General features: G+C 37.5%; 1 protein-coding gene and 1 long non-coding RNA gene across 10 annotated transcripts in view; one reads left to right on the plus strand and one right to left on the minus strand.

Moving 5' to 3' along the window:
• Positions 1-24,716, plus strand: part of CENPC (centromere protein C) — an 81,076-nt gene that overhangs the window by 19,864 nt on the left and 36,496 nt on the right. For all 9 annotated transcript variants that reach the window (XR_004740907.3, XR_013533098.1, XR_013533097.1 and 6 more), the window contains 7 exons: positions 3,916-4,201; positions 5,066-5,275; positions 7,985-8,601; positions 10,343-10,510; positions 13,753-14,044; positions 22,346-22,492; positions 24,303-24,385. Coding sequence is in view for 6 of the 9 variants with exons in the window: in XM_054253320.2 (XP_054109295.1) it covers positions 3,916-4,201; positions 5,066-5,275; positions 7,985-8,601; positions 10,343-10,510; positions 13,753-14,044; positions 22,346-22,492; positions 24,303-24,385 (1,803 nt within the window). In the remaining 3 variants the exon portion in view is untranslated. The remainder of the gene's footprint in view (positions 1-3,915; positions 4,202-5,065; positions 5,276-7,984; positions 8,602-10,342; positions 10,511-13,752; positions 14,045-22,345; positions 22,493-24,302; positions 24,386-24,716) is intronic.
• Positions 14,425-22,858, minus strand: LOC144581816 (uncharacterized). Its single transcript, XR_013533099.1, has 3 exons — positions 22,762-22,858; positions 21,929-21,988; positions 14,425-14,563 (listed from the first exon to the last, which is right to left on the minus strand). It is a non-coding gene; the product is annotated as an uncharacterized LOC144581816 (long non-coding RNA).

Genomic DNA, 24,716 nt, shown 5'->3' on the forward strand with positions numbered 1-24,716 from the left:
TAGACCCTTTCAACTGACAGAACTGGGTAATTGTGTGTGTGTACACTAACTTGTGTATAAACATGTATTTATAAATATCTTTAAATATAACTATCTGTATCTATGTTGAAATAAACATAAATTCATACTGAGGTCTCTGACTCTAATCCATTACCACATGGATTATTCTAGCCTCCTCTTGCTTATCTGTAAACTCCCATTACATGGATTAGAAAGTTGGTGTTCACCATTCACTATCTATTTACTTACCTTGTACATTTCTATATACATATAAAAGAGTGGCAGAATTGTTGATTCATGTCCTGTGGAAAACAGTTTTGTCAACTAGAGCATAGTGCTTATGCTTATGTACAGTTTCTTTTGCCTTCAGTTTTACAGACTCCATTCATTTTGTTGGTGTTTTTTGTTTTTGAGACAGTCTCCCTCTGTCACCCTGGCAGTGGAGGGATCTTAGCTCACTGCAACCTCTGACTCCAGGGTTCAAGTGATTCTTCTGCCTCAGGCTCCTGAGTAGCTGGGATTACAGGCGCTGGCCACCACGCTTGTCTAATTTTTTTTGTATTTTTAGTAGAGACAGGGTTTCCACCATGTTAGCCAGGCTGGTCTTGAACTCCTTACCTCAAGTTATCCACTGGACTTAGTGTTCCAAAGTATTGGGGTTATAGGTGTGAGCCACTGCAATGCCCAGCTGATTCATTTCTTGTTTTTTTTTTTTTTTTAAGACAAAGTTTTGCTTTTATCACCCAGACTGGAGTGCAATGGCATGATCTTGGCCTACTGCAACCTCTGCCTCTGGAGTTCAAGCGATTCTCCTTCCTTAGCCTCCTGAGTAGCTAGGATTACAGGCACGAGCCACCATGCCCAGATAATTTTTGTGTTTTTAGGAGATTGGATTTCACCATGTTGGCCAGGCTGGTCTTGAACTCCTGACCTCAGGTGATCTGCTCACCTCGTCCTCCCAAAGTGTTGGAATTACAGGCCTGAGCCACTGCACCCAGCCTTTGATTCATTTCTGATCTTTCCTAGGTCATCACCTTCCCCCCACCCCCATCCACTTCAGTGAAGTTGTTTCTACATATCATACATCGAATATGGCATATATAATACATGTGATTTCCATGATTAGGTCATAAAAGGCTATATGGCTCTGCTTGGCATGCTGGATCCCCCCCACCTCCCTCAGTCTCTCTCTCTCTCTCTCTCTCTCTCTGGCTCTCTGGCTCTCTCTGTCTCTTGTTCTCTCCAATTACACTTGGAACCCAGACAATATACTATGAAGAAGCCCAAACTAGCCACCGAGGAGTAAAAGACTCCCAGCCTGCAGCCAATACAAGGTGTCAAATATGTGTAAACAAGCTGTCAGATGATTCCAGGGCTCAGAATTCATGGAAGAAGCCATCCCTTCTGTGCTCTTCTGAATTCCTGACCTACTGAATCCATGCACATAATGAATGGTTGTTTTATACCAAGTTAAGGAGTTATATTATGCAGACATAGTAGCTGAAACAACTAATTTGCAACTTAAATACTACTGTTGTTTATTTCTGTTTTCATGCGTTTTAATATTTTTTAACTTTACAAGACTTTTGAATAGTTGTTAATATACACACATCACTTTCTTTGATGTTTTAACGAAAGTATGTATTTTAGAATATTGTATAGTAAACATAAAATTTTCCACTTTATTTTTGAATATACAGTTCAGTAGCTTCAAGTACATTCACATTGTTGTGCAGCTGTCACTACCATGAATCTGTAGAACTTTTACATTGTGCAAAACTGAAACTTCGTACCCATTAAACAGTATCTCTTCTTCCATCAGCCCCTGGCAACCACCATTCTACTTTTTCTGTCTCTATCAATTTCAGACAGAAATTTGTCTTTGACTGGTTTATTTCATTTAGCATGTCTTCAGGGTTCATCCATGTTGTAGCATGTGTCAGAATTTCATTCTAAGATTGGTAATATTTTATTATATGTGTATACCATGTTTTATCTATTAATCTGATGATGGGCACTTGAGTTGTATTCACTTTTTGGCTATTGAGAGTAATACTGCTATGAACATTGGTGTGAAAGTATCTGTTTGAGTTCCTGCTTTCAATTTTAAGTTTTTAAGGATCCACTGTACACTTAAATTCACACAGGCAGTGCATGCACAAAGATTCCAATTTTTGTACATCAACAGTTGTTATTTTTTGTTTATGTAAATAGCTATCCTAATGTGTATGATGTATTTTATTATGGTTTTGATTTCTTTTACATCATTGTTATTAGGAAAATTTAAAACAACATTTAGAAACCGCTATATACCTATAATGGCTGCTTTTCAAAAAACTTTTTTTTTTAAATGCTACTTATTTGAGAGTTTCCTTTTTTTGTTTTTATTTTTTGAGACAGTCTTGCTCTGTCGCCTAGGCTGGAGTGCAGTGGAGTGATCTTAGCTCTCTGCAACTGCTGCCTCCCGGGTTCAAGTGATTCTCATGCCTCAGCTTCCAGAGTAGCTGGATTATAGGCATGTGCCACTGTGCCTGGCTGATTTTTGTATTTTAAGTAGAGATGAAGTTTCGCCATTTTGGCCAGGCTGGTCTCAAACTCCTGGCCTCAAGTGATCCATCCACTTTGGCCTTTCAAAGTGTTGGGATTGGAGGTGTGAACCACCGTGCCCACCCTCTCTTTCCTAGTTTTATGAGTCCTAATTTCAATGATAGTTAAGTGTTCAGAGTAATAATAGTGGTACTTTGTTCTGCCTCATTTTCTGATGCTGTTAGAATTCTAGCTCAGTTCCTGTTGATGCTGTCTGGGGTGGGTGGAAGGTACCTTTTGATGTCCTTGTTCACCTATGTGGGGTTCTGGTTAAAAGCTGCTGGGCCTGAGTTTCCTTATATCATTGAGTGGAGGACAGGGGGATGCTGGCCTCTGTTACACTTTTGCCTCCGATTAGACCGTCTGCTGGTGCCCTGGTTGGTAAAGTAGGGACTGGGATGACCTGGGGTATCAATACTATCCGTGGATCAAAATGTTGCCTTGGGCTGTGAAGGTCAGGGGTTTCACTCCTCTACAGCTTCCTGTGGGTCATACTGCTTGCCAGCTATGATTGTTGAAGCAGAGCTGGCTTGGTATGAACTCCTTTGCTGCTACAGCCCATAGCACAGCCCAGGGCTTTGTTGCTCTGCTAGTGCGTGTAGTAAGGAGTGCTCCACGGCCCACAATGCAGAATGAGGCTTGAATTTTCTCATTAGATCTTTATTGGGTTCACCTTGTTCAGAGAATACAGATTCCACCCAGCCCCCACCCTGTCTTTCACCTGTTGATAGTTCCAGGTTGTAGGTTTCTCCACTGCCCATTCATGGGTATATAGGAGACAAAGAGAAAACCCACGGGACTCATTGCCTTGTCTGTTCCTTGTCTTGAGTTTCCTAGATAGTCTGCCTTTTTTCTTTCAGCTTTCAGAATCCTAATGTTGACTGATGGATAACTTCCAAGAATTTAGTTGTATTTAGAGGAAGAAGCAGGGAAATGCTATCTCGTTCAGAAGGATGAGGGTTAAGAAAATATATACATATATATATTCTCTTATATTTTCTCATTATAGATAAATGTTCATATACATATATACTGTGTATGTATATATGCATACATGCTTACATCACATCTCTATATATGTTATATCTATATTCATGTGTGTATGTATAAATATGTGATCATCTAACTGCCATAGGTCACCAGTTTTTAGCCCAAAGATAGAAGAATCTTAAGTACTTATTTTAATCATATGTCTTTGGTTCTAATCTTAATGGCTTTTGAGTTTTCTGAAAACTATTTCTGATTAAATTATTTCCGAATTTTAAAAAGCCTGCTTGATTCTCTTATTATTCTTTTAATTGACAGTATCTTTATATAATTTTCTTCTAGTTCAAGCCCATGAAGTTCATCAGAGAATTCTGGCAACTGATGTTAGTTCCAAAAATACATCTGACTCGAAAAAAATGTCAAGTAGAAACATAAATGATCATCACAGTGAAGCTGATGAAGAATTTTACTTATCTGTTGGCTCACCTTCTGTTCTTTTGGATGCAAAAACATCTGTATCGCAAAATCTTATTTCATCTAGTGCCCAAAAGAGAGAGACTTACACTTTTGAAAATTCAGTAAATATGCCGCCTTCAAGTACAGAGATTTCACTTAAAACTAAAAAAAGGTAACATTTTATTTAAATAATGTTAATTGCACTTTAAAAATTTTACCTTTTATATTAAAAAATGGTAATTCAATCTTGTTATATAATTTTACATTAAGGAAGGGGGAATGTTAACATGTTAACATAGTAACATGAGAAACTATACATTTAGCATATATTCAGTTTATAATAATTCAGGAAGGCCTTAAAGTTTACTTCAGAGAAGCTTAGAGGTTAACTTTTCTATAGTCTATAGAAAGATGTGTTTTCTCTCTCTGACAGTATTTGACTGCTTCCTAAGATAAACCATTTGTATTTCCTCAGTTTTTTTTATAATTGCGAGTGTAGGTATATATCAGGTCACTTCTAGGGTAGCAGAGCATACCTATTATTGAGGATACTATGCTTTGTGGACAGCTGGTTTCTCTTTCTTAGCCTTACCTTTGGCCTTTAGGAAGCAAAGTGGATTGTTCAAGGACTTTTGCTGTTGGAGATCTCTGTAATGAGTGTAATTTCTACCTAGAGTATTGTGTGATTCCTGGAGCCGAGGAGTTAAGTATATTCTAAGACTTAGCTATTCAAAGTTTGGTCTGTCACCGTGCTCTGAGATTGCCCTGAGAACCGTCACCTAGCTATACATTTCATTGATGTATACTTTGACTATTGTTTTCTCTTTTTATGTTTTTCTATTGGTAAATACAAACGTTAATTTTCCTGAGCAGTTTATCTCGTGTATTTGGAGTGCACAAATCAGCATTTATGTTTTAAATAAAGGCCTAATGCAGAATACAGAGTAGTCTGTATTGTCTGTAAGGGAGTTCAGAAAGACTCATAACTCAAGAAACGTTCCAGGAGATTTAGCTTATCCTCCTTTTAACCTTTTAGGTTAAACTTTGAAGATAAAGTTATTTTAAGGAAAATAGAAATAGATAATAAAGTATCAGATGAAGTGGATAAAACATCAGAAGGACAAGAAAGACAACCATCGGGATCATCTCAGAATAGAATGCAAGATTCAGAATATGAAATTCAACCACAAGCTAAAAGTTTTTCAACATTGTTTTTAGAAACGATAAAACGAAAAAGTGAATCCAGGTGAGTTATTAAGAAACTATCCTTTGAAACATTTTTCTTTTCTATGAAGTATATATAAGGATTCCTAATGTTATTTAACTTAGAAATAAATCATTTAATTAACAACAATTTTAATTGAAAATTTTGTCTGACCTGTAACGAGAGATATCGCCTGGCTGACAATGCAGTATTTAAAAATCATTATTTTAGGGTCCCCTATGTCACTATCATAGGTATCAGAGTGTTAGTGAACATACTAGGAATTTTTTATTGCTGGGCGCAGTGGCTCATGCCTGTAATCCTAGCACTTTGGGAGTCTGAGGTGGGCAGATCACTTGAGGTTAGCGGTTTGAGACCAGCCTGACCAATGGTGAAACCTCATCTCTACTAAAAATACAAAAATTAGCTGGGCATGGTGGCACATTCCTGTAATCTTAGCTATTTGGGAGGTGGAGGTTGCCAGTGAGCAGAGATTGTGCCACTTCACTCCAACCTGGGTGACAGAGTGAGACTCTGTCTCAAAGAAAAGGAAGTTTTTTTAACAACATGTTGAATGAATGAATGAAATTCCCCTTTTGTTCAGTCTCTGTTTCCTGTAGTTGATTATTTTTATGTATATATTTTGCGCCTCATGGATATTGTCACCACCATCTGAAACAAATGTGTTATAATTATGAGCTAATTATATCTATCATTTCTGAGAAATTATTTTTTAATGTTCTTTTTAATATTCTAGTGAGTAAAGTTAATTTTATGTTTAATTATTGTAGCCAAATATAACTATTCACTATTCCCAGTGTTTTCTAGCATCGTTGCTTCCACTTAGACTCTTCCTTCTGATTGTCCTTCTTGTATCTCCTTGTGACCAAATCTTATAAATCTGTCAAGATCCAGTTCAAATGCTACAACGCCTTTCATAGTTTTTCTAGCTAACTAGAAGCCATCTTTCCCTATTCTAAACTTTCATAATATCGTCATTGTTTCATAAGGTTATCATTTCTGTTAAACATCAATTCATTGTAGTATTTGTATTGACTTTGTTCTTTATTCGTTTTTATAGTTTTATTATATAAATTTGTGAAACTCTACCATTAGAGAGTATATTTCTTAGAGTATTTGCTATTTTAAATTATAAGATTTGTCAGGAGTTTGAGATTATAGGAACAGAGAAGGCATTTTCATTTCTGATTCCTTTTGTATATTCTAATTAAAAGAGAAAAACGTAATCTAAGTTTTGCATTCTGGCTTTCTTTCTGTTATGAATCTCTCTGTATGTACTTAAAATACATGATTTTATGAAAATGTAAGAATTAGCGTTGATGTTAGATTATAAGACATAAAATTGTAGGTGAAATTGTCTGTCTCACTGTTTATCCTTTTATAACACTGGGAGTGGGAAATAACAATAATAGTCATAATACAGGTTTTCTGCCTTTTAGTAAAGTACATAAAGTTTGGGCTATAACTATGGAGAAAGGTCTAGAGTTGGGAAACATTGTTTGACTTTGACTTTATTATTTTTAACAGAGTCTATAGCATTGTAAGCTTTGTAATAAGACTTGCCTTTTATTTTTTCCTGTTTTTAATGGCACTAGATTTCTTTTGTGCTTAAGGTACCTTTCCAGATACACTCCCATTTATTTCTATACCATGATTATAATATGAAAATATATAAGATACCAAATTTTGAATGAATTTTTTATGCATATGCTGTCATATAACAAGTTAGTACACACTTAATGGCTTAAAACAACAAACATTTATTATTTTATAGTTCTGTGGGTCTATAGTTTACAGTTCTATAGTAATGTTAGTAATTTTTACATTTGTTCAACTGTCTGTGTATTTGGTGTTGCTGTGTATAAAGAACTTGGGATGTAAAAGAAACATTGGAAGAAATTTTTTGCAATCACTCACTGTTTTTTTTTTTTTTCCTGAGACGGAGTTTCACACAGTCGCCCAAGCTGGAGTACAGTGGCATGATCTCGGCTCATTGCAACCTCTGCCTCCTGGGTTCAAGCAATTCTTCTGCCTCTCCTGAGTATCTGGGAGTACAGGCACCTGCCATCATGCCTGGCTAATTTTGATATTTTTAGTAGAGATGGGGTTTCACCATGTTGGCCAGGCTGGTCTTGAACATCCTGACCTAAGGTGATCCACCCGCCTCAGACTCCCAAAGTGCTGGGATTACAGGTGTGAGCCACTGCACCCAGCCTCTCCAATCTCTTATAATTTAGTAGTATTCCATTCGAATATCAGACTTGGAGTTTTCTCAGAAATAATCACGTTGATTTATTTTGAAAGTGAAGAATTCAGACCCCAAAAGGCACATATACAAATATATAATTAATATAAAATATATAATTATATATAATATATAAATAATATAGTGGCATTCATTTTGGACTGCAAGTCAATGTATCTGGGTTATAATTTTACCCCTCTGGGCTTCAGTTTTAGTATATATAATGTGTGAGTGAGTGGGACCAAATTAGTTGACGTCTATCTCTAATTTCCAGCTCTAAAGTTTTATGATTGTCATTATTATAAATGAGGGTGAACAGACATTGAAATGTAAAAGGAGGGAAAGATTTGTAAGATGAAGGGAAAATTGAGGAGATATATAAACTCTTTAAAAGATACGTGAATTTTGTTTCCTAGGTTATTTTCTTTGCTAAACAAAGAAAACCTTCATTTTTTTGAACTGTTAAAAGTATCACCCTTTTTTAGTCCCATTGTTAGGCATGCGACAACTGCTGTACCTCATTCATGCCCTCCAGATGATAAGGAGTTGATAGAGGATGAATTTATAATTGACGAATCAGATAAAAGTTTTGCCAGTAGATCTTGGATTACAATACCAAGAAAGACAGGGCCTCTGAAACAACGCATAACATCTCCTCCGGCTGAGAGTACTACACTCCATCAAGGTAGAAAGTCAAGAGAAAAACATCATAATATATCACCTAAGACTTTGACAAATGACAAACATTCCCATAAACCTCACTCAGTAGAGACATCTCAGCCCTCTGATAAAACAGTACTGGATACAAGTAATGCTTTGACAGGTGAAATGGTAAATAATTGTAGATCTACAAAATATGAAATGTATTCTGAGAATGCAAAAAAATCATCTGGAAGTAAAAGGACTATAAAACAAAAACAGGGAAGAAAATTTAAGGCTAAACTAGCTAAAGAACAGCTTGATATGGGACAGTCTAAAGATGAAAACATGTATACATCACATATTACCCAAGACAAATTTCAGAGAAATTCAGACAGAAATATGGAACAGTGTGAAGAGATGGGAAATGATCGTGCTTCCAAAAAACAGATGTCACCTTTGGGTAAGTGTTTATATTAAATATAACTGTGATCATTATTCTACCCACTTTATGTTTTTAATATCCTAATTTAGCTTTGGCAAGTAGGCAAAGTAAACCTAAATCAACAAAGAGCCTCAAAAGCCTATAGATTATTTTCTAGAATCTTTTTATTTTATATATAATTCAATTCTAAGTCATGTTTTTTGTTTATATTGTGAGATGGCAGTATATATAGAGGGCAAAGTGAAAAGGAAAGGCTAGTAAGAAAGTTAGTATCAGAACATGAGTAAGACAGAATGATAAATTCTATTTTTTTTTTAAATTTTACTTTAAGTTCTGGAGTACATGTGTAGATCTTGCAGGATTGTTACATAGGTATACACATGCCATGGTGGTTTGCTGCCTTCGTCCCCCTGTCACCTATATTAGGTATATCTCCTAATGTTATCCCTCCCCAATCTCCCCACCTCCTGCTATCCCTCCTATAGCCCCCCACCCCTCAACAGACTCCAGTGTGTGATGTTCCCCTCCCTTTGTCCATAAATTCTTTAGAAAATAAAAATGTTAAAAGAAATTCTAGGGTAGCATGGGGCTATTTTTTATAGAGATAAAAATCCATTCTCTTCCATCATTCACTCATTTATCTGACAGTTGTTGAATGCCAGACACTGTATTAAGAACTGTAGTCACAAAAATTACTAACCCATTATTTCTGCTGTTAACAAGATCATTCTGGTGGGTTCTGTAGAACGATAATATATATACATGCATATATATGAAAAGGTAGGGTACAAAATTTTGATTTATTCATAATTTCTTAGGAAAAGACATATAAAGGAAGTATACTTGAAGGATGCTTTCTATAATTGTAACTATTAAACATTTACTGAGTACCTGCTATATTCTATACACTGATTTTTACATGTATTTTTTTTCTAGATTGGTTAGTGAATATAATGTTCTCATTAATATCCATAGCAGTTGTACTAATTTTCTATTGCTGTCATATGACAAGTTACTACACACTTAGTGGCGTACAACAACAAATATTGATTATCTTACAGTTCCGTGGGTCAGATGTCTCACTGGGATAAAATCAAGGTATTGGTGGGGTTTTCTTTCTTTTTAGTGGCTCTAGGAGAAAATCTGTTTATTTGCCTTTTCCAGCCTGTTTAAACTACCTATATTCCTTGACTCATAGTCCTCCTCCACAGTATGCAAAACCAGCAATGCCAGCCTTCTGAGGTTTTGAATTTATCTTGGCTCTTCCTCCATCATCTCATCTCTCTGACCACATCTTTTAAAAAAAACATATCATTAGATTGGGTCAACCTGGATAATCCAAGAAAATGCCTGTATTTCAGGATTTATAATTTAATCACAGTTTAAATCTCTTAAGAATTAGATTGAAAATAATCATTTCAAAACAAGAAAGCAGTAATTGCTTTTACTTGGGACATTGTAGGAAGGAACTGAATATATTTTTTTCAGTTTCAGAAGATAATTTTTTTTTGGCTGAGGAGTATATAAGAGTTATCAAGCAATGTGAACAGTTTGCATTTAATAGAAAATTAGTGCTTACTTCAGCAGCACGTATAATTGGCAGAAAGAGAACATGTGACTTTTAAACATAGAGATGAAAAGAAGGACACAGGATAAAGTTGAGAAGTTCCTATAACTGAGGTTTTTTTTTTTTAATGTTACAGTTTCCTAAAAACTCCTAGTAGATTGTGAATTGGTTTTATGGTTTTCTTTATTTTAGGAAGCAAGAAAAGTAGCACTAGAAAAGATAAGGAAGAATCTAAAAAGAGGCACCTTTCCAGTGAGTCCAAGGACAAACTTGTACCTGAAGAAGTGACTTCCACTGTCACGAGAAGTCGAAGAATTTCCAGACGTCCATCTAATTGGTGGGTGGTAAAATCAGAGGAGAGTAAGTATTTTTATTTAAATTATATTCGTTCATAGATAAAATCATTCTGTAAGAGACATTATATTTGATTTTGTATTTCTTGCAGAGAATCTCATGAGGACCAAGTTAAATTGGGTTATCAGAAGAAATGTTAAGTCAATTGTAAAGATACTCCTTGAAGTTTTAATATATAAAGCATTCTAGGTATAGGGATAATAGCTATGGAAAAACAAAACCCCAGACCAAAAATCCCTGCTCTCATGGAGCTTACATTCTAGTTGGGAAAGGCAGTAAAAATAATCCTGCTATTTTAATATGTTGGTTGTGAGGGATACAAAGATTGATAATATGAGGTTGTGCCACCAAGGAGTTTATAATCTAAAAGATTATAATTGAGTTTATTGCACATAAAAAAGTAAATTATTTGTGTTGGTGGTTCTTAAGACTACCCTCAGATTTGGTAATTTGCTAGGAGGACTGGGCATATAGTTGTACTCAGTGGCTGTGATTCATTACAGTGAAAGGATGCGGTGCAAATTCAGTAGAGAAAAAGCGCATGGGCTAAGTCTGGAGGAAATCAGCAGAAGCTTAAAGAGTTCTTGCTCAGTGGATTCCCACAGGAGTTGCTTAATTCCTCTGACAATGAGTTGTGACAAATTGGCGTAATGTCTACCAGGGAAGCTCACTAGAGACTTAGTGCCCAAGATCTTTAGTGGGGGTGGTCACTTAGTTACTCTCCATAGCAAATACTATAATTCCATACTCACTGAACGAAGGCAAATATTCAGCCTGAACCATATTTTTTGTATAAGCAGTTTAGGCACACAAAACTACGTTTGTCAGTTAGGAAATGATGGGAACCCTCCTGAAATGTAAGGTTATAGGGCTAACTTTGAAAGCAGGCCCTTTTAAGGGCAGTATACTTAGACCTGCTCTGCTAACTTTTTTCTGCACAATATGAAACATTTATTGTTTTGGAAGAATTGTCATTTTTTTTAAAGGAAATGATCCTGAAAAGATTGGTGGATCATAAGGTAGCATTCACATACACAAATTCTATTGACTATGGGGCTTTTAGATTAATAAGTGAAAGGTTAGTACAAGTAGTGCATTGTATCTATGAAGCGTTATTGCTATGAATTATTAAATCATTGAGATTATTGATTGATAGCATTAATTATTTATTTTGTTGCAGCCTTTGGATTTTGGAGTCAGATCTGAGTTCAAATGATCACTCTTCCACTTAGAGTAGATTACTTTGTTTAGTTTCTCATTCTGTAACATGATTATCTCATTGAGTTTTATAAGGATTAAATGCAGTTAGCGTAGTGGGTGGCATATGTTAGTGTTCAACTTAAGTAATACTATCACTTCTTTGGGGAACTCACTTTTCTGCCCCAGGTTGCCTGAAATGCTAAAGTATTATGGCAGATAGCACGTAAATAGTGGGTAAATAAGTTCTTGCAGAAATTAAATGTGCCAGACTTCTGAAACTATCAAAAACACTTATTTAACAGTCCTGAAATAGATGTTGTATTTTTGATCAAGCTGGGAATTAGAAAAGTAGAGATATGCTTATATATCATATAGTCTAAACTCTGATCTGATGGAAGAAGAAACTGAAGTCTGAAGTTAAGAACAACTTGACGAGTCTCCAACCTGCTTGTAGTATATGTGACATTGTTGACCTTTCATATATATGAAGAAATGTATATGGAGTACTTGCCTTGGGGCAGAAATGAGGTAAAGGAGGACCAGGACTAGAGTAAGACAGTTGAGACACTAGGATGAAAAATGTAAGGCATTCAATTTCAGGGTTGTGTGAGTTCAGGCTCTGTACTTGCACAAACCTAAAAATGAGTACCTTCTTGAATTTTCTAGCTGAGACTACTCTTGCTTCACCATAGTCCTGTCCCTATTGTTAGTTGATTAAAATACATAAACTACCAATCAATTACTTGGAGTCAAGGAATTGTCAGTCTACTGGAGGAGAGGGGTAGAAATAAATAAATAGTCACATGTGTGATAGCAAGCTACCTTAAGACTTGGAAATTAGGGAAAGCTTCCTGAAGGATGAATTAGGAGTTAGCTAAGTGATTGAGTGGAGTAAGGAGGAAGGATGGAATGTTTTAAGTAGAAGTGGCATATGCAGAGATCTGAAGCAGAGAGCTTGGTCTTTTCCTTTTTTAAATTTAGTGTGCTTTAGAACTGTCTGGGGAGCTTATTAAGACACCGATTACTGGGTCCTGCTCTGCAAAGTTTTTGATTCACTGGGTCTGAGGTGAGGCATGATAATTTGCATTTCAAATTTCCAGATAATGATGATCTTGTTGGTCTAGAGACTGCCTTTTGACAGCTAGTGCTTTAGAGAAACTATAGATAGTTCAGTACTGATGGTTTTTTTTGGTTTGTTTAGAGTGTGGTTTTGGGAATTGTGGTTTATGAAATAAGAAAATCTAGATGTAGATATAAATTGATGTTACAAGTATTTGGACTTCATCCTAAAGTTATAGATAATTACTGAAATACTTTAATTAAGCAGGGTTGTAATGATCTAGTTTTTGTTTTCCAAAGGTGATTCTTGTAGCATTGTGAAGAATGGATTGAAAAATGAGAAGGCTAGAGAAGGGAAGATTATTCAAGAGACTATTTTAATAATCTAGATAGGAAATGATGAGGGCCTCTGCTAATGACAGGAGGGAGAGCTTGAAAGATTTGAAAGGCATTAATAAAGTAGAATTGACAGGATTTTGGGAGTGATTGTGGATAGGAGTAGTAGTCTTGCATGACTCAAATTTCTGGGTTAGATATCTGGATAGAATAGGTAGTTGTATTTTTCAGTAAGATAGGAAATAAGGCAAGAGAGGCAGATTTAGGGGAGAGCAGTAGGTGGATATTATAGGTATCAGTATAAATAGTAATTAAGCTCTGGGTAGATGAGTCCCTCAAAGAAAGTATATGGAGTGAGAAAAGCTGAAGCTGTAGCCTTGGGGAATAACAGATATTAAGGATAGCAAAAAGAGCAGTGGGCAAAGCTAGAGAGTGTTTTTAGAAGCCTGTGATAGATTTAAAGGGCCTGTTGCATGTGTCTATAAACTGAAGAACTGCATTGTTTAAATAATTTAATTTGGAAATAAATTTAGCCTATGAGGTGTGTGTTTGCCTGTATATGTTTATATGCAAATATAAATGATGTTGGTATTTCAGTGAGCCAAATCATCTGGACAAGTATGCTAACATTAGGTTACCATTGAATCCTTCAGGTCCTGTTTATAGCAATTCTTCAATAAGAAATGAATTAACAGTGCATCATGACAGTAGGCAAAAATCTGCTAAGAAAACAAATCAGTCATCTAAGAATATTGGAAAAAAAACTACTCCACTTAAAAGGCAGAGGACAGCACCTAAAGGCAGCCCAAGAGTACAGAAGGTTTTAAATGCTAAAGGTTCTGGAGGTATTGTTGGTCATGATGAAATTTCCAGTTGTTCGCAGAGTGAGCCATTGGAAAGTGATGAGGCAGACTTGGCTAAGAAGAAAAATCTTGATTGTTCTAGGTAATGTGTGTTATGTATACAGTATATACTCTTGTTGTTCGGCATTTAATATTTGTGCTACTTAATCATTTATAGACAGGCAGTATTTGTGTAAAGAGCTCTGCGCTCTAGCATACCTAGTATTAAATCCAGTCTCTACCATTAGCTGAGTGACACACAGGCAGAATAGTACTCTGCGCTTGTTTCCTCATATTAAAATAGGGAATCATACATAGCACCTGGGATTATGACCGTTGAATGACAATAATATCTTATTAAATTTAAGAGTTGCTTTTTTAAAAAAAAAAAGACAGTGCCTTACTCTGTTGCCCAGGCTGGAGTGCAGTAGCATGATCATAGACCACTGTAACCTCAAACTCCTGGGTCACATAATCCTCCTTCCTTAGCTTCCTGAGTAGCTAGAACTACAAGTGTGGACCACTATACCTGGCTAATTTTTTAATTTGTTGTAGAAATGAGGTCTTGCTTTGTTGCTTAGGCCTGTCTTGAAGTGGTCTGAAGTGATTCTCTTCCATTGGCCTACCAAAATAGAGATTCAAAAAAGAAACAAAAAACACATAACATAAAATTTAATATCTTAATCTTTTTTAAGTGTTTAGTTTAAATTGTTTCCTTTTAAGTGAGATTAATGTGATTTCAACAGTTAGGAATATAGCTTAATACTTTTCTTCTAGGATGATCATAGTTAACGTTTTTTGAGTTCATACTATGTGTCAAATATTTGCTAGATGCTTTTAGTGAATTCTTATTAGTTGCAACAACCTATTGAGGTAATACTTTGTGTTAGAAGCAGTAAGGTGCTGAGGATATACTGAGATAAATTATACTGTGTCCTAAAATATATTAGTGTATGTCACTGTAGTGCCTAAAGAAATTCCCTACACATTCTGTTTCACTTTTTCAGGCCATTCTCTACTTTCTTTCCCTTTTTATTTTAATTGTGTCGCTGGAATTAGTTTGTTAATATTTTATTGAGGTGTTCTGGTTTGTAGCTTACTTTCCTTGTGTTGTCTTTGTTTAGTTTTGGTATAAGAGTAATAATTGGCTTTATACAATGAGTTGGGAAATATATCTCTTCTGTTTTTTGAAATGGTTTGTGAAGAATTCTTAATTCTTCTTTGATGTTTGGTGAAATTCAGCAGTGAAGCCACTTGTGCCTGAGCTTTTTATGTGGGTAGTTTCTTTTTGATTACTGATTCATGGTATTTTGAGACGATTTCCTCTTGAATCAATTTTGATAATATGTATGTTTCTAGGAGTTTGTCCGTTTCATCTAGTTCATCTAATATGTTGCCATACAGTTGTTTCTGGTATTCTCTTGTAATCACTTTTATTGCTTTTGACTCTAATGGTAGGATCCAGGAGGACACTAGAACCTAAAGAAATACACAGTCCCTAGGAATAGTGTATCTTGTTTGCGTATATTTGGAGTAAACTGACTACTGAAGAGATGAGCTGAGTCCCTCTAAGGACCTGTTGCCCGTCAGTAGGCTGACTGCAAGCAAATATCAAAGAAAAATTTTTTTTTGTTGTTTTTTTGTTTTTTTTTTTTAATTTTTTATTGGATTATAGGTTTTGGGGTACATGAGCAGAGCATGCAAGACAGTTGCGTAGGTACACACATGGCAGTGTGCTTTGCTTTTCTTCTCCCCTTCACCCACATTTGGCATTTCTCCTCAGGCTATCCCTTCCCACCTCCCCCTCCCAGTGGCCCTCCCCTTTTCCCCCCAATAGACCCCACTGTTTAGTACTCCCCTTTCTGTGTCCATGTGTTCTCATTTTTCATCCCCCACCTATGAGTGAGAATATGCGGTGTTTCATTTTCTGTTCTTGTGTCAGTTTGCTGAGGATGATGTTCTCCAGATTCATCCATGTCCCTACAAACGACACAAACTCATCATTTCTGATTGCTGCATAATATTCCATGGTGTATATGTGCCACATTTTTCCAATCCAGTCTATCATCAATGGGCATTTGGGTTGATTCCAGGTCTTTGCTATTGTAAACAGTGCTGCAATGAACATTCGTGTACATGTGTCCTTATAGTAGAACGATTTATAGTCTTTTGGATATATACCCAGTAATGGGATTGCTGGGTCAAATGGAATTTCTATTTCTAAGGCCTTGAGGAATCGCCACACCGTCTTCCACAATGGTTGAACTAATTTACACTCCCACCAACAGTGTAAAAGTGTTCCTTTTTCTCCACATCCTCTCCAGCATCTGTTGTCTCCAGATTTTTTAATGATCGCCATTCTAACTGGCGTGAGATGGTATCTCAATGTGGTTTTTTTTGCATCTCTCTGATGACCAGTGACGATGAGCATTTTTTCATATGATTGTTGGCCTCATATATGTCTTCTTTTGTAAAGTGCCTGTTCATATCCTTTGCCCACTTTTGAATGGGCTTGTTTGTTTTTTTCCTGTAAATCTGTTTGAGTTCTTTGTAAATTCTGGATATCAGCCCTTTGTCAGATGGGTAGACTGCAAAAATTTTTTCCCATTCTGTTGGTTGCCGATCCACTCTAGTGACTGTTTCTTTTGCCGTGCAGAAGCTGTGGAGTTTCATTAGGTCCCATTTGTCTATTTTGGCTTTTGTTGCCAATGCTTTTGGTGTTTTGTTCATGAAGTCCTTGCCTACTCCTATGTCCTGGATGGTTTTGCCTAGATTTCCTTCTAGGGTTTTTATGGTGCCAGGTCTTATGTTTAAGTCTTTAATCCATCTGGAGTTAATTTTAGTGTAAGGTGTCAGGAAGGGGTCCAGTTTCTCCGTTCTGCACATGGCTAGCCAGTTTTCCCAACACCATTTGTTAAACATGGAATCCTTTCCCCATTGCTTGTTTTTGTCGGGTTTATCAAAGATTGTATAGTTGTATGTATGTTGTGTTGCCTCCGGTGCCTCTGTTTTGTTCCATTGGTCTATATCTCTGTTTTGGTACCAGTACCATGCTGTTTTGAGTACTGTAGCCTTGTAGTATAGTTTGAAATCTGGTAGTGTGATGCCCCCCGCTGTGTTCTTTTTGCTTAGAATTGACTTGGCTATGCGGGCTCTCTTTTGGTTCCATATGAAGTTCATGGTGGTTTTTTCCAGTTCTGTGAAGAAAGTCAATGGTAGCTTGATGGGGATAGCGTTGATTCTGTAAATTACTTTGGGCAGTGTAGCCATTTTCACGATATTAATTCTTCCTAACCATGAACATGGAATGTTTCTCCATCTGTTTGTGTCCTCTCTGATTTCGTTGAGCAGTGGTTTGTAGTTCTCCTTGAAGAGGTCCCTTACGTTCCTTGTGAGTTGTATCCCAAGATATTTTATTCTTTTTGTAGCAATTGCGAATGGCAGTTCGCTCTTGATTTGGCTTTCTTTAAGTCTGTTATTGGTGTAGACGAATGCTTGTGATTTTTGCAGATTGATTTTATATCCTGAGACTTTGCTGAAGTTGCTTATCAGTTTCAGGAGTTTTTGGGCTGAGGCAATGGGGTCTTCTAGGTATACTATCATGTCATCTGCAAATAGAGACAATTTGGCTTCCACCTTTCCTATTTGAATACCCTTTATTTCTTTTTCTTGCCTGATTGCTCTGGCTAGAACTTCCAGTACTATATTGAATAGGAGTGGTGAGAGAGGGCATCCTTGTCTAGTGCCAGATTTTAAAGGGAATGCTTCCAGTTTTTGCCCATTCAGTATGATATTGGCTGTTGGTTTGTCGTAAATAGCTTTTATTACTTTGAGATACGTTCCATCGATACCGAGTTTATTGAGGGTTTTTAGCATAAAGGGCTGTTGAATTTTGTCAAATGCCTTCTCTGCGTCAATTGAGATAATCATGTGGTTTTTGTTTTTGGTTCTGTTTATGTGGTGAATTACGTTGATAGACTTGTGTAAGTTGAACCAGCCTTGCATCCCTGGGATGAATCCTACTTGATCATGATGAATAAGTTTTTTGATTTGCTGTTGCAATCGGCTTGCCAATATTTTATTGAAGATTTTTTCATCTATGTTTATCATGGATATTGGCCTGAAGTTTTCTTTTCTCGTTGGGTCTCTGCCGGGTTTTGGTATCAGGATGATGTTGGTCTCATAAAATGATTTGGGAAGGATTCCCTCTTTTTGGATTGTTTGAAATAGTTTTAGAAGGAATGGTACCAGCTCCTCCTTGTGTGTCTGGTAGAATTCGGCTGTGAACCCGTCTGGACCTGGGCTTTTTTTGTGTGGTAGGCTCTTAATTGCTGCCTCAACTTCAGACCTTGTTCTTGGTCTATTCATAGTTTCAGCTTCCTCCTGGTTTAGGCTTGGGAGGACACAGGAGTTCAGGAATTTATCCATTTCTTCCAGGTTTACTAGTTTATGTGCATAGAGTTGTTTGTAATATTCTCTGATGATGGTTTGAATTTCTGTGGAATCTGTGGTGATTTCCCCTTTATCATTTTTTATTGCATCTATTTGGTTGTTCTCTCTTTTCTTTTTAATCAATCTGGCTAGTGGTCTGTCTATTTTGTTGATCTTTTCAAAAAACCAGCTCTTGGATTTATTGATATTTTGAAGGGTTTTTCGTGTCTCAATCTCCTTCAGCTCAGCTCTGATCTTAGTTATTTCTTGTCTTCTGCTGGGTTTTGAGTTTTTTTGATCTTGCTCCTCTAGCTCTTTCAATTTTGATGATAGGGTGTCAATTTTGGATCTCTCCATTCTCCTCATATAAGCACTTATTGCTATGTACTTTCCTCTAGAGACTGCTTTAAATGTGTCCCAGAGGTTCTGGCACGTTGTGTCTTCGTTCTCATTGGTTTCGAAGAACTTCTTTATTTCTGCCTTCATTTCATTGTTTACCCAGTCAACATTCAAGAGCCAGTTGTTCAGTTTCCATGAAGCTGTGCGGTTCTGGGTCGGTTTCTGAATTCTGAGTTCTAACTTGATTGCACTATGGTCTGAGAGGCTGTTTGTTATGATTTGAGTTGTTTTGCATTTGTTGAGCAGTGCTTTACTTCCAATTATGTGGTCAATTTTAGAGTAGGTGTGATGTGGTGCTGAGAAGAATGTGTATTCTGTGGATTTGGGGTGGAGAGTTCTGTAAATGTCTATCAGGTTTGCTTGCTCCAGGTCTGAGTTCAAGCCCTGGATATCCTTGTTGATTTTCTGTCTGGTTGATCTGTCTAGTATTGACAGTGGAGTGTTAAAGTCTCCCACTATTATTGTGTGGGAGTCTAAATCCTTTTGTAAGTCATTAAGAACTTGCCTTATGTATCTGGGTGCTCCTGCATTGGGTCCATATATGTTTAGGATCGTTAGCTCTTCTTGTTGTATCGATCCTTTTACCATTATGTAATGGCCTTCTTTGTCTCTTTTGATCTTTGTTGCTTTAAAGTCTATTTTATCAGAGATGAGAATTGCAACTCCTGCTTTTTTTTGCTTTCCATTAGCTTGGTAAATCTTCCTCCATCCCTTTATTTTGAGCCTTTGTGTATCCTTGCATGTGAGATGGGTTTCCTGGATACAGCACACTGATGGGTTTTGGCTTTTTATCCAATTTGCCAGTCTGTGTCTTTTGATTGGTGCATTTAGTCCATTTACATTTAGGGTTAATATTGTTATGTGTGAATTTGATACTGCCATTTTGATGCTAAGTGGCTGTTTTGCCTGTTAGTTGTTGTAGATTCTTCATTATGTTGAAGCTCTTTATCATTCAGTGTGATTTTGGAATGGCTGGTACTGGTTGATCCTTTCTATGTGTAGTGCCTCTTTTAGGAGCTCTTGTAAAGCAGGCCTGGTGGTGACAAAATCTCTGAGTACTTGCTTGTTTGCAAAGGATTTTATTTTTCCTTCACTTCTGAAGCTCAGTTTGGCTGGATATGAAATTCTGGGTTGAAAGTTCTTTTCTTTAAGAATGTTGAATATTGGCCCCCACTCTCTTCTGGCTTGTAGTGTTTCTGCCGAGAGATCTGCTGTGAGTCTGATGGGCTTCCCTTTGTGGGTGACCCGACCTTTCTCTCTGGCTGCCCTTAGTATTCTCTCCTTTATTTCAACCCTGTTGAATCTGAAGATTATGTGCCTTGGGGTTGCTCTTCTTGCGGAATATCTTTGTGGTGTTCTCTGTATTTCCTGCAATTGAGTGTTGGCCTGTCTTGCTAGGTGGGGGAAATTTTCCTGGATGATGTCCTGAAGAGTATTTTCCAGCTTGGATTCATTCTCTTCGTCCCCTTCTGGTACACCTATCAAACGTAGGTAGGTCTTTTCACATAGTCCCACATTTCTTGGAGACTTTGTTCATTCCTTTTTGCGCTTTTTTCTCTGATCTTGGTTTCTCGTTTTATTTCATTGAGTTGGTCTTCGACTTCAGATATTCTTTTTTCTGCTTGGTCAATTCGGCTATTGAAACTTGTGTTTGCTTCGCGAAGTTCTCGTAGTGTGTTTTTCAGCTCCTTTAATTCATTCATATTCCTCTCTAAGTTATCCATTCTTGTTATCATTTCCTCGAATCTTTTTTCAAATCTTTTTTCAAGGTTCTTAGTTTCTTTGCATTGATTTAATACATGATCTTTTAGCTCACCAAAAGTTTCTCATTATCCATCTTCTGAAGTCTAATTCCGTCATTTCGTCACAGTCATTCTCCGTCCAGCTTTGTTCCCTTGCTGGTGAGGAGTTTTGGTCCTTTCTAGGAGGTGAGGTGTTCTGGTTTCGGGTGTTTTCCTCCTTTTTGCGCTGGTTTCTTCCCATCTTTGTGGATTTGTCCGCTGGTCGTTTGCGTAGTTGCTGACTTTTCGATTGGGTCTCTGAGTGGACACCCGGAATGTTGATGATGAAGTATTTCTGTTGCTTGGTTTTCCTTCTACCAGTCTAGCCTCTTTGCTGTACGACTGCTGATGTCCGCTCCAGACCCTGCTCGTCTGGGGTGCACCTCTAGCAGCTGTGGCACAGCGAGGGATGCTACCAGTTTTTTTTTCTGCTATCTTTGTCCCAGGATGATGCCTGCCTAATGTCAGTCTTTTGGATATAGAGGGGTCAGGGCGCTGCTTGAGGAGACAGTTTGTACTTTATAGGGGCTTAATTGCTGAGCTGTGCGCTCTGTTGTTCATTCAGGGCTGTTAGGCTGCTATGTTTGATTCTGCTGCAACAGAGCTCATTAAAAAACCCTTTTTTTTTTTTTTTTTTTTCTCTCAAATGCTCTGTGTTAAGGGGTTTGGGCTTTATTTTTGGATGTTCGATGAGGTGTCCTGCCCAGGTAGAAGGCAGACTAGCCACTGTTTGGTTGCCGAGGCTCCGCCCTGCTGTTGTGTGATTCGCCCTGTTCCTGCAGGCTCTGCTGTGGTCTCCGCCACGCCCTGCGGCGGAGTCTCTTCGTTGTAGCGTGTTGCCTCAGCAACGGCAGGCTGTGTCAGCAGTGGGCGTGTATCTCAGTAGGGACGGGTTGCCTCGGCAACGGCTGGCTGCGTCAGCAGTGGGCGTGTATCTCAGTTGGGGCTGGTTGCCTCGGCAATGGCTGACTGCGTCAGCAGTGGGCGTGTATCTCTGTTGGGGCGGGTTGCCTCGGTAGTGGTGGACGCCCCTCCCCCACAGAGCGTCTCGGACCGTCTGCTCGGGATAGTTTGAAATCGCGGTTTTGTTCGTCCCACTGGGTATCCCAAACGATTTGTCCCTGCAATCCCCTGGGCTGGGCTACTGTCCAAGTCTCGTTCAAGTCCAGCCCTCTCAAGTCTCAGGTTGGCGGTTCAACAGGGCACCCGGACAAGTGCGCCCTGTGGGGATTGCTGGGTAGGGCCGGCCACTGCCGCCCCAGCTGCCGGCTTCGCCAGGCAGACCTACTGCCTGGCGTCCCGTGTCTTTTTATACTTGGGAGTTTCCCCATTCTGTGGGCAACAAAAATCAGTCTGTAAATGAAGCTCTGACTCACCGTTTGCGGATTCAACGCGAGCTCCAATCCTGGGTTGTTCTCACAGCGCCATCTTGAGTCCTCCCCCCAGAAAAAATTTTAGTTGTTTATGGATTCTCCAGTAAACTATGATAGATTAACTGTAATATACATCATAAGCCATTAATCGATAATGTCTCCTTATGTCCTTGTCACTACCTTCATGGCCAGGTGTCTTCTCCATTTCTCTCATCAGAAGTTTTCAAATTAGGATTGTTGGTAGGTCCTAGAAACCAATTTTCTTCCTTAGCTAGTTGCAAATCTCAGAACCTGAACAGGGTGATCTGATACTCGTTATAGCCAATATTATATTGTCTATGTACCCACCTATGTATTGTTTCTGGAAGAAAATTTTCTTTTGAAGAGGTATAAACAGTCATACATTTTTCATTTTTATAGATCTACAGGAAGCTCAAAGAATCAAGATGATATTATGACTACACAGAATGTTCCTCTAATGCCTCAGACATATGGATATACATGTAAGACACCAACAGAGTCAAACTTGGATTCTGGAGAGCATAAGACTTCAATTTTAGAGGAAAGGTATGCATATATTGTAAGGATAATAGTATTTCCTGACTATATTAGTTATTCATTGCTGTATAACAGATTACCCAAGAACTTTAATTTTGTTGTAGGCTTAAAAACACTTACTGTTTCATAGTTTCTATGGGTCAGCAATCTGAAAGACTTAGCTAGCTAGTTGTGGCTCAGATAATCTCAGGAGGTAGCAGTCAAGATGTCTTTCTGGTTTTAGTTTTTTAAAGTCTTGTCTGGAATTGGAGGATCCACCTGTAAAATGCCTTACTCACATGGCTTTTGACTGGATGTCCCAATTCCTTGCTGGCTGTTTCTAGTAGACCTTAGTTTCTTGCCATCTGGCCCTCTTAGCTGCTGAATCTGGTAACTGACTTCCCACAAAGCAAATGCTACAAGAGAAGGTGTGACTGTGATGAATATCATAGTGTCCTTTAATGACTTAGTCTTTGACATTGTACACTGTCACTTCTACTTTATTCTGTTCATTAGAAACAACTTATTAAGTCCACACTACATTCAGGGAGAGGTGGAATTAGGCTCCACCTCTTAAAAGGTGGTATATTAAAGAATTTAGACATACAATGTTAAAATGACCACCTTTAGTGAGCAAATTGAATTAACCTACTCTTAATTATATCTGAGGTCATATAACCAACCTTTTAAAAAATGAACAAAAGGTAAATTATCGCAAAGTCTCAGACTTTTAAGGGATGGCTGAGATTTCTTTACTATTTGTGAGGTTATGACTAGGCTTATCCTGGGTTCATAATAGGTAAAAAGAGATGGAGGACTGGGAGAACCTGAATCATCTCTGACAATTTCTGGGCCACAATTTAAATTCCATTGGATTTTGGCTGTAATTTTTTTTTTAATTAAGATATGATGATTTCTTTTTTTTAAATATATATAATTTCTACGACAAGGTGTTATCATTTGAATTAACTAAGATCATAACTCTGATCTATAAGTTATAAATTCAGTTCTTAACGATGCTTGCCATCAGTTATGGGTTGAAATTGTAGCGTTTGTTAATGCGGCAAGTACAATTAGCCCTCCATATCTATGGGTTCTGCATCCACTGATTGAACACTCATTGAGTGAAAATATTCAGAAAATATAAAATAGTAAAATAACAATATAACATTAAAAATAATACAAATAAAAATACAGTATAACAACTATTTACATACATTTACATTGTATTAGATATTATAAGTAACTTAGAGATGATTTAAATTATATAGGAGGATGTATGAAAGTCATGCAAATACTGCACCATGGTATATAAGGGACTTGAGCATCCGTGGATTTTGGTATCCACAGTGGATCCTGGAACCAATCCCCCACAAATACTGAGGGATGACTATATATTCTTGATGACTTGTAACATTATTATTGATTTTATAAGAAAGACTTGGCCAGGCGCGGTGGCTCAAGCCTGTAATCCCAGCACTTTGGGAGGCCAAGGCGGGTGGATCATGAGATTAAGAGATCGAGACCATCATGGTCAACATGGTGAAACCCCATCTCTACTAAAAATACAAAAAATTAGCTGGGCACGATGGCGCATGCTTGTAATCCCAGCTATTCAGAAGGCTGAGGCAGGAGAATTGCCTGAACCCAGGAGGCAGAGGTTATGGTGAGCCGAGATCGCACCATTGCACTCCAGCCTGGGTAACAAGAGCGAAACTCTGTCTCAAAAAAAAAAGAAAGACTTATGGCAATTTTAGGAGAAAAATGATCATTAAGGCAAATACATTAGATATATGCATTATAAAAGCATTAATTTTGTGGTTTACTTTTTTTTTTAAAGTGGACCTTCCACACTCAAGAATTACTTAATGTCTGGAAAGAAGAATAATGATGTAGATGATGAGAAAGTTCATGGAAGTTTAGGTAAACGATTGTTTCTTTTTGTCTTGATTTTTGTGGCATTGTGAATATGGAGTAAGGAGTGCTATGCTTTACTTATATTATCACTGATGGCAAATGTGTATTGAATACCTACCTCTTAAGACTCTTAGTTAGAAATTAGTAAGACCCTATGCCTAAATGAGAGAGAAAAAAATGAGTGACAGTTTTTTAAGTAGAACATAATGAAATACTGGCCTTTAAGGTGTCTGCTCCAGTATTTAAATTGTTAAGCTGTTAAGAGTATACATGAAGCAAGATTAGTCATCTGTTGATGATTACTGAAGCTGGGTGTTGGGTGTGTTGGGTCCGTTGT

This window comes from Callithrix jacchus, chromosome 3 (assembly GCF_049354715.1).
Source record: "Callithrix jacchus isolate 240 chromosome 3, calJac240_pri, whole genome shotgun sequence".
Classification (NCBI taxonomy): domain Eukaryota; kingdom Metazoa; phylum Chordata; class Mammalia; order Primates; family Cebidae; genus Callithrix; species Callithrix jacchus.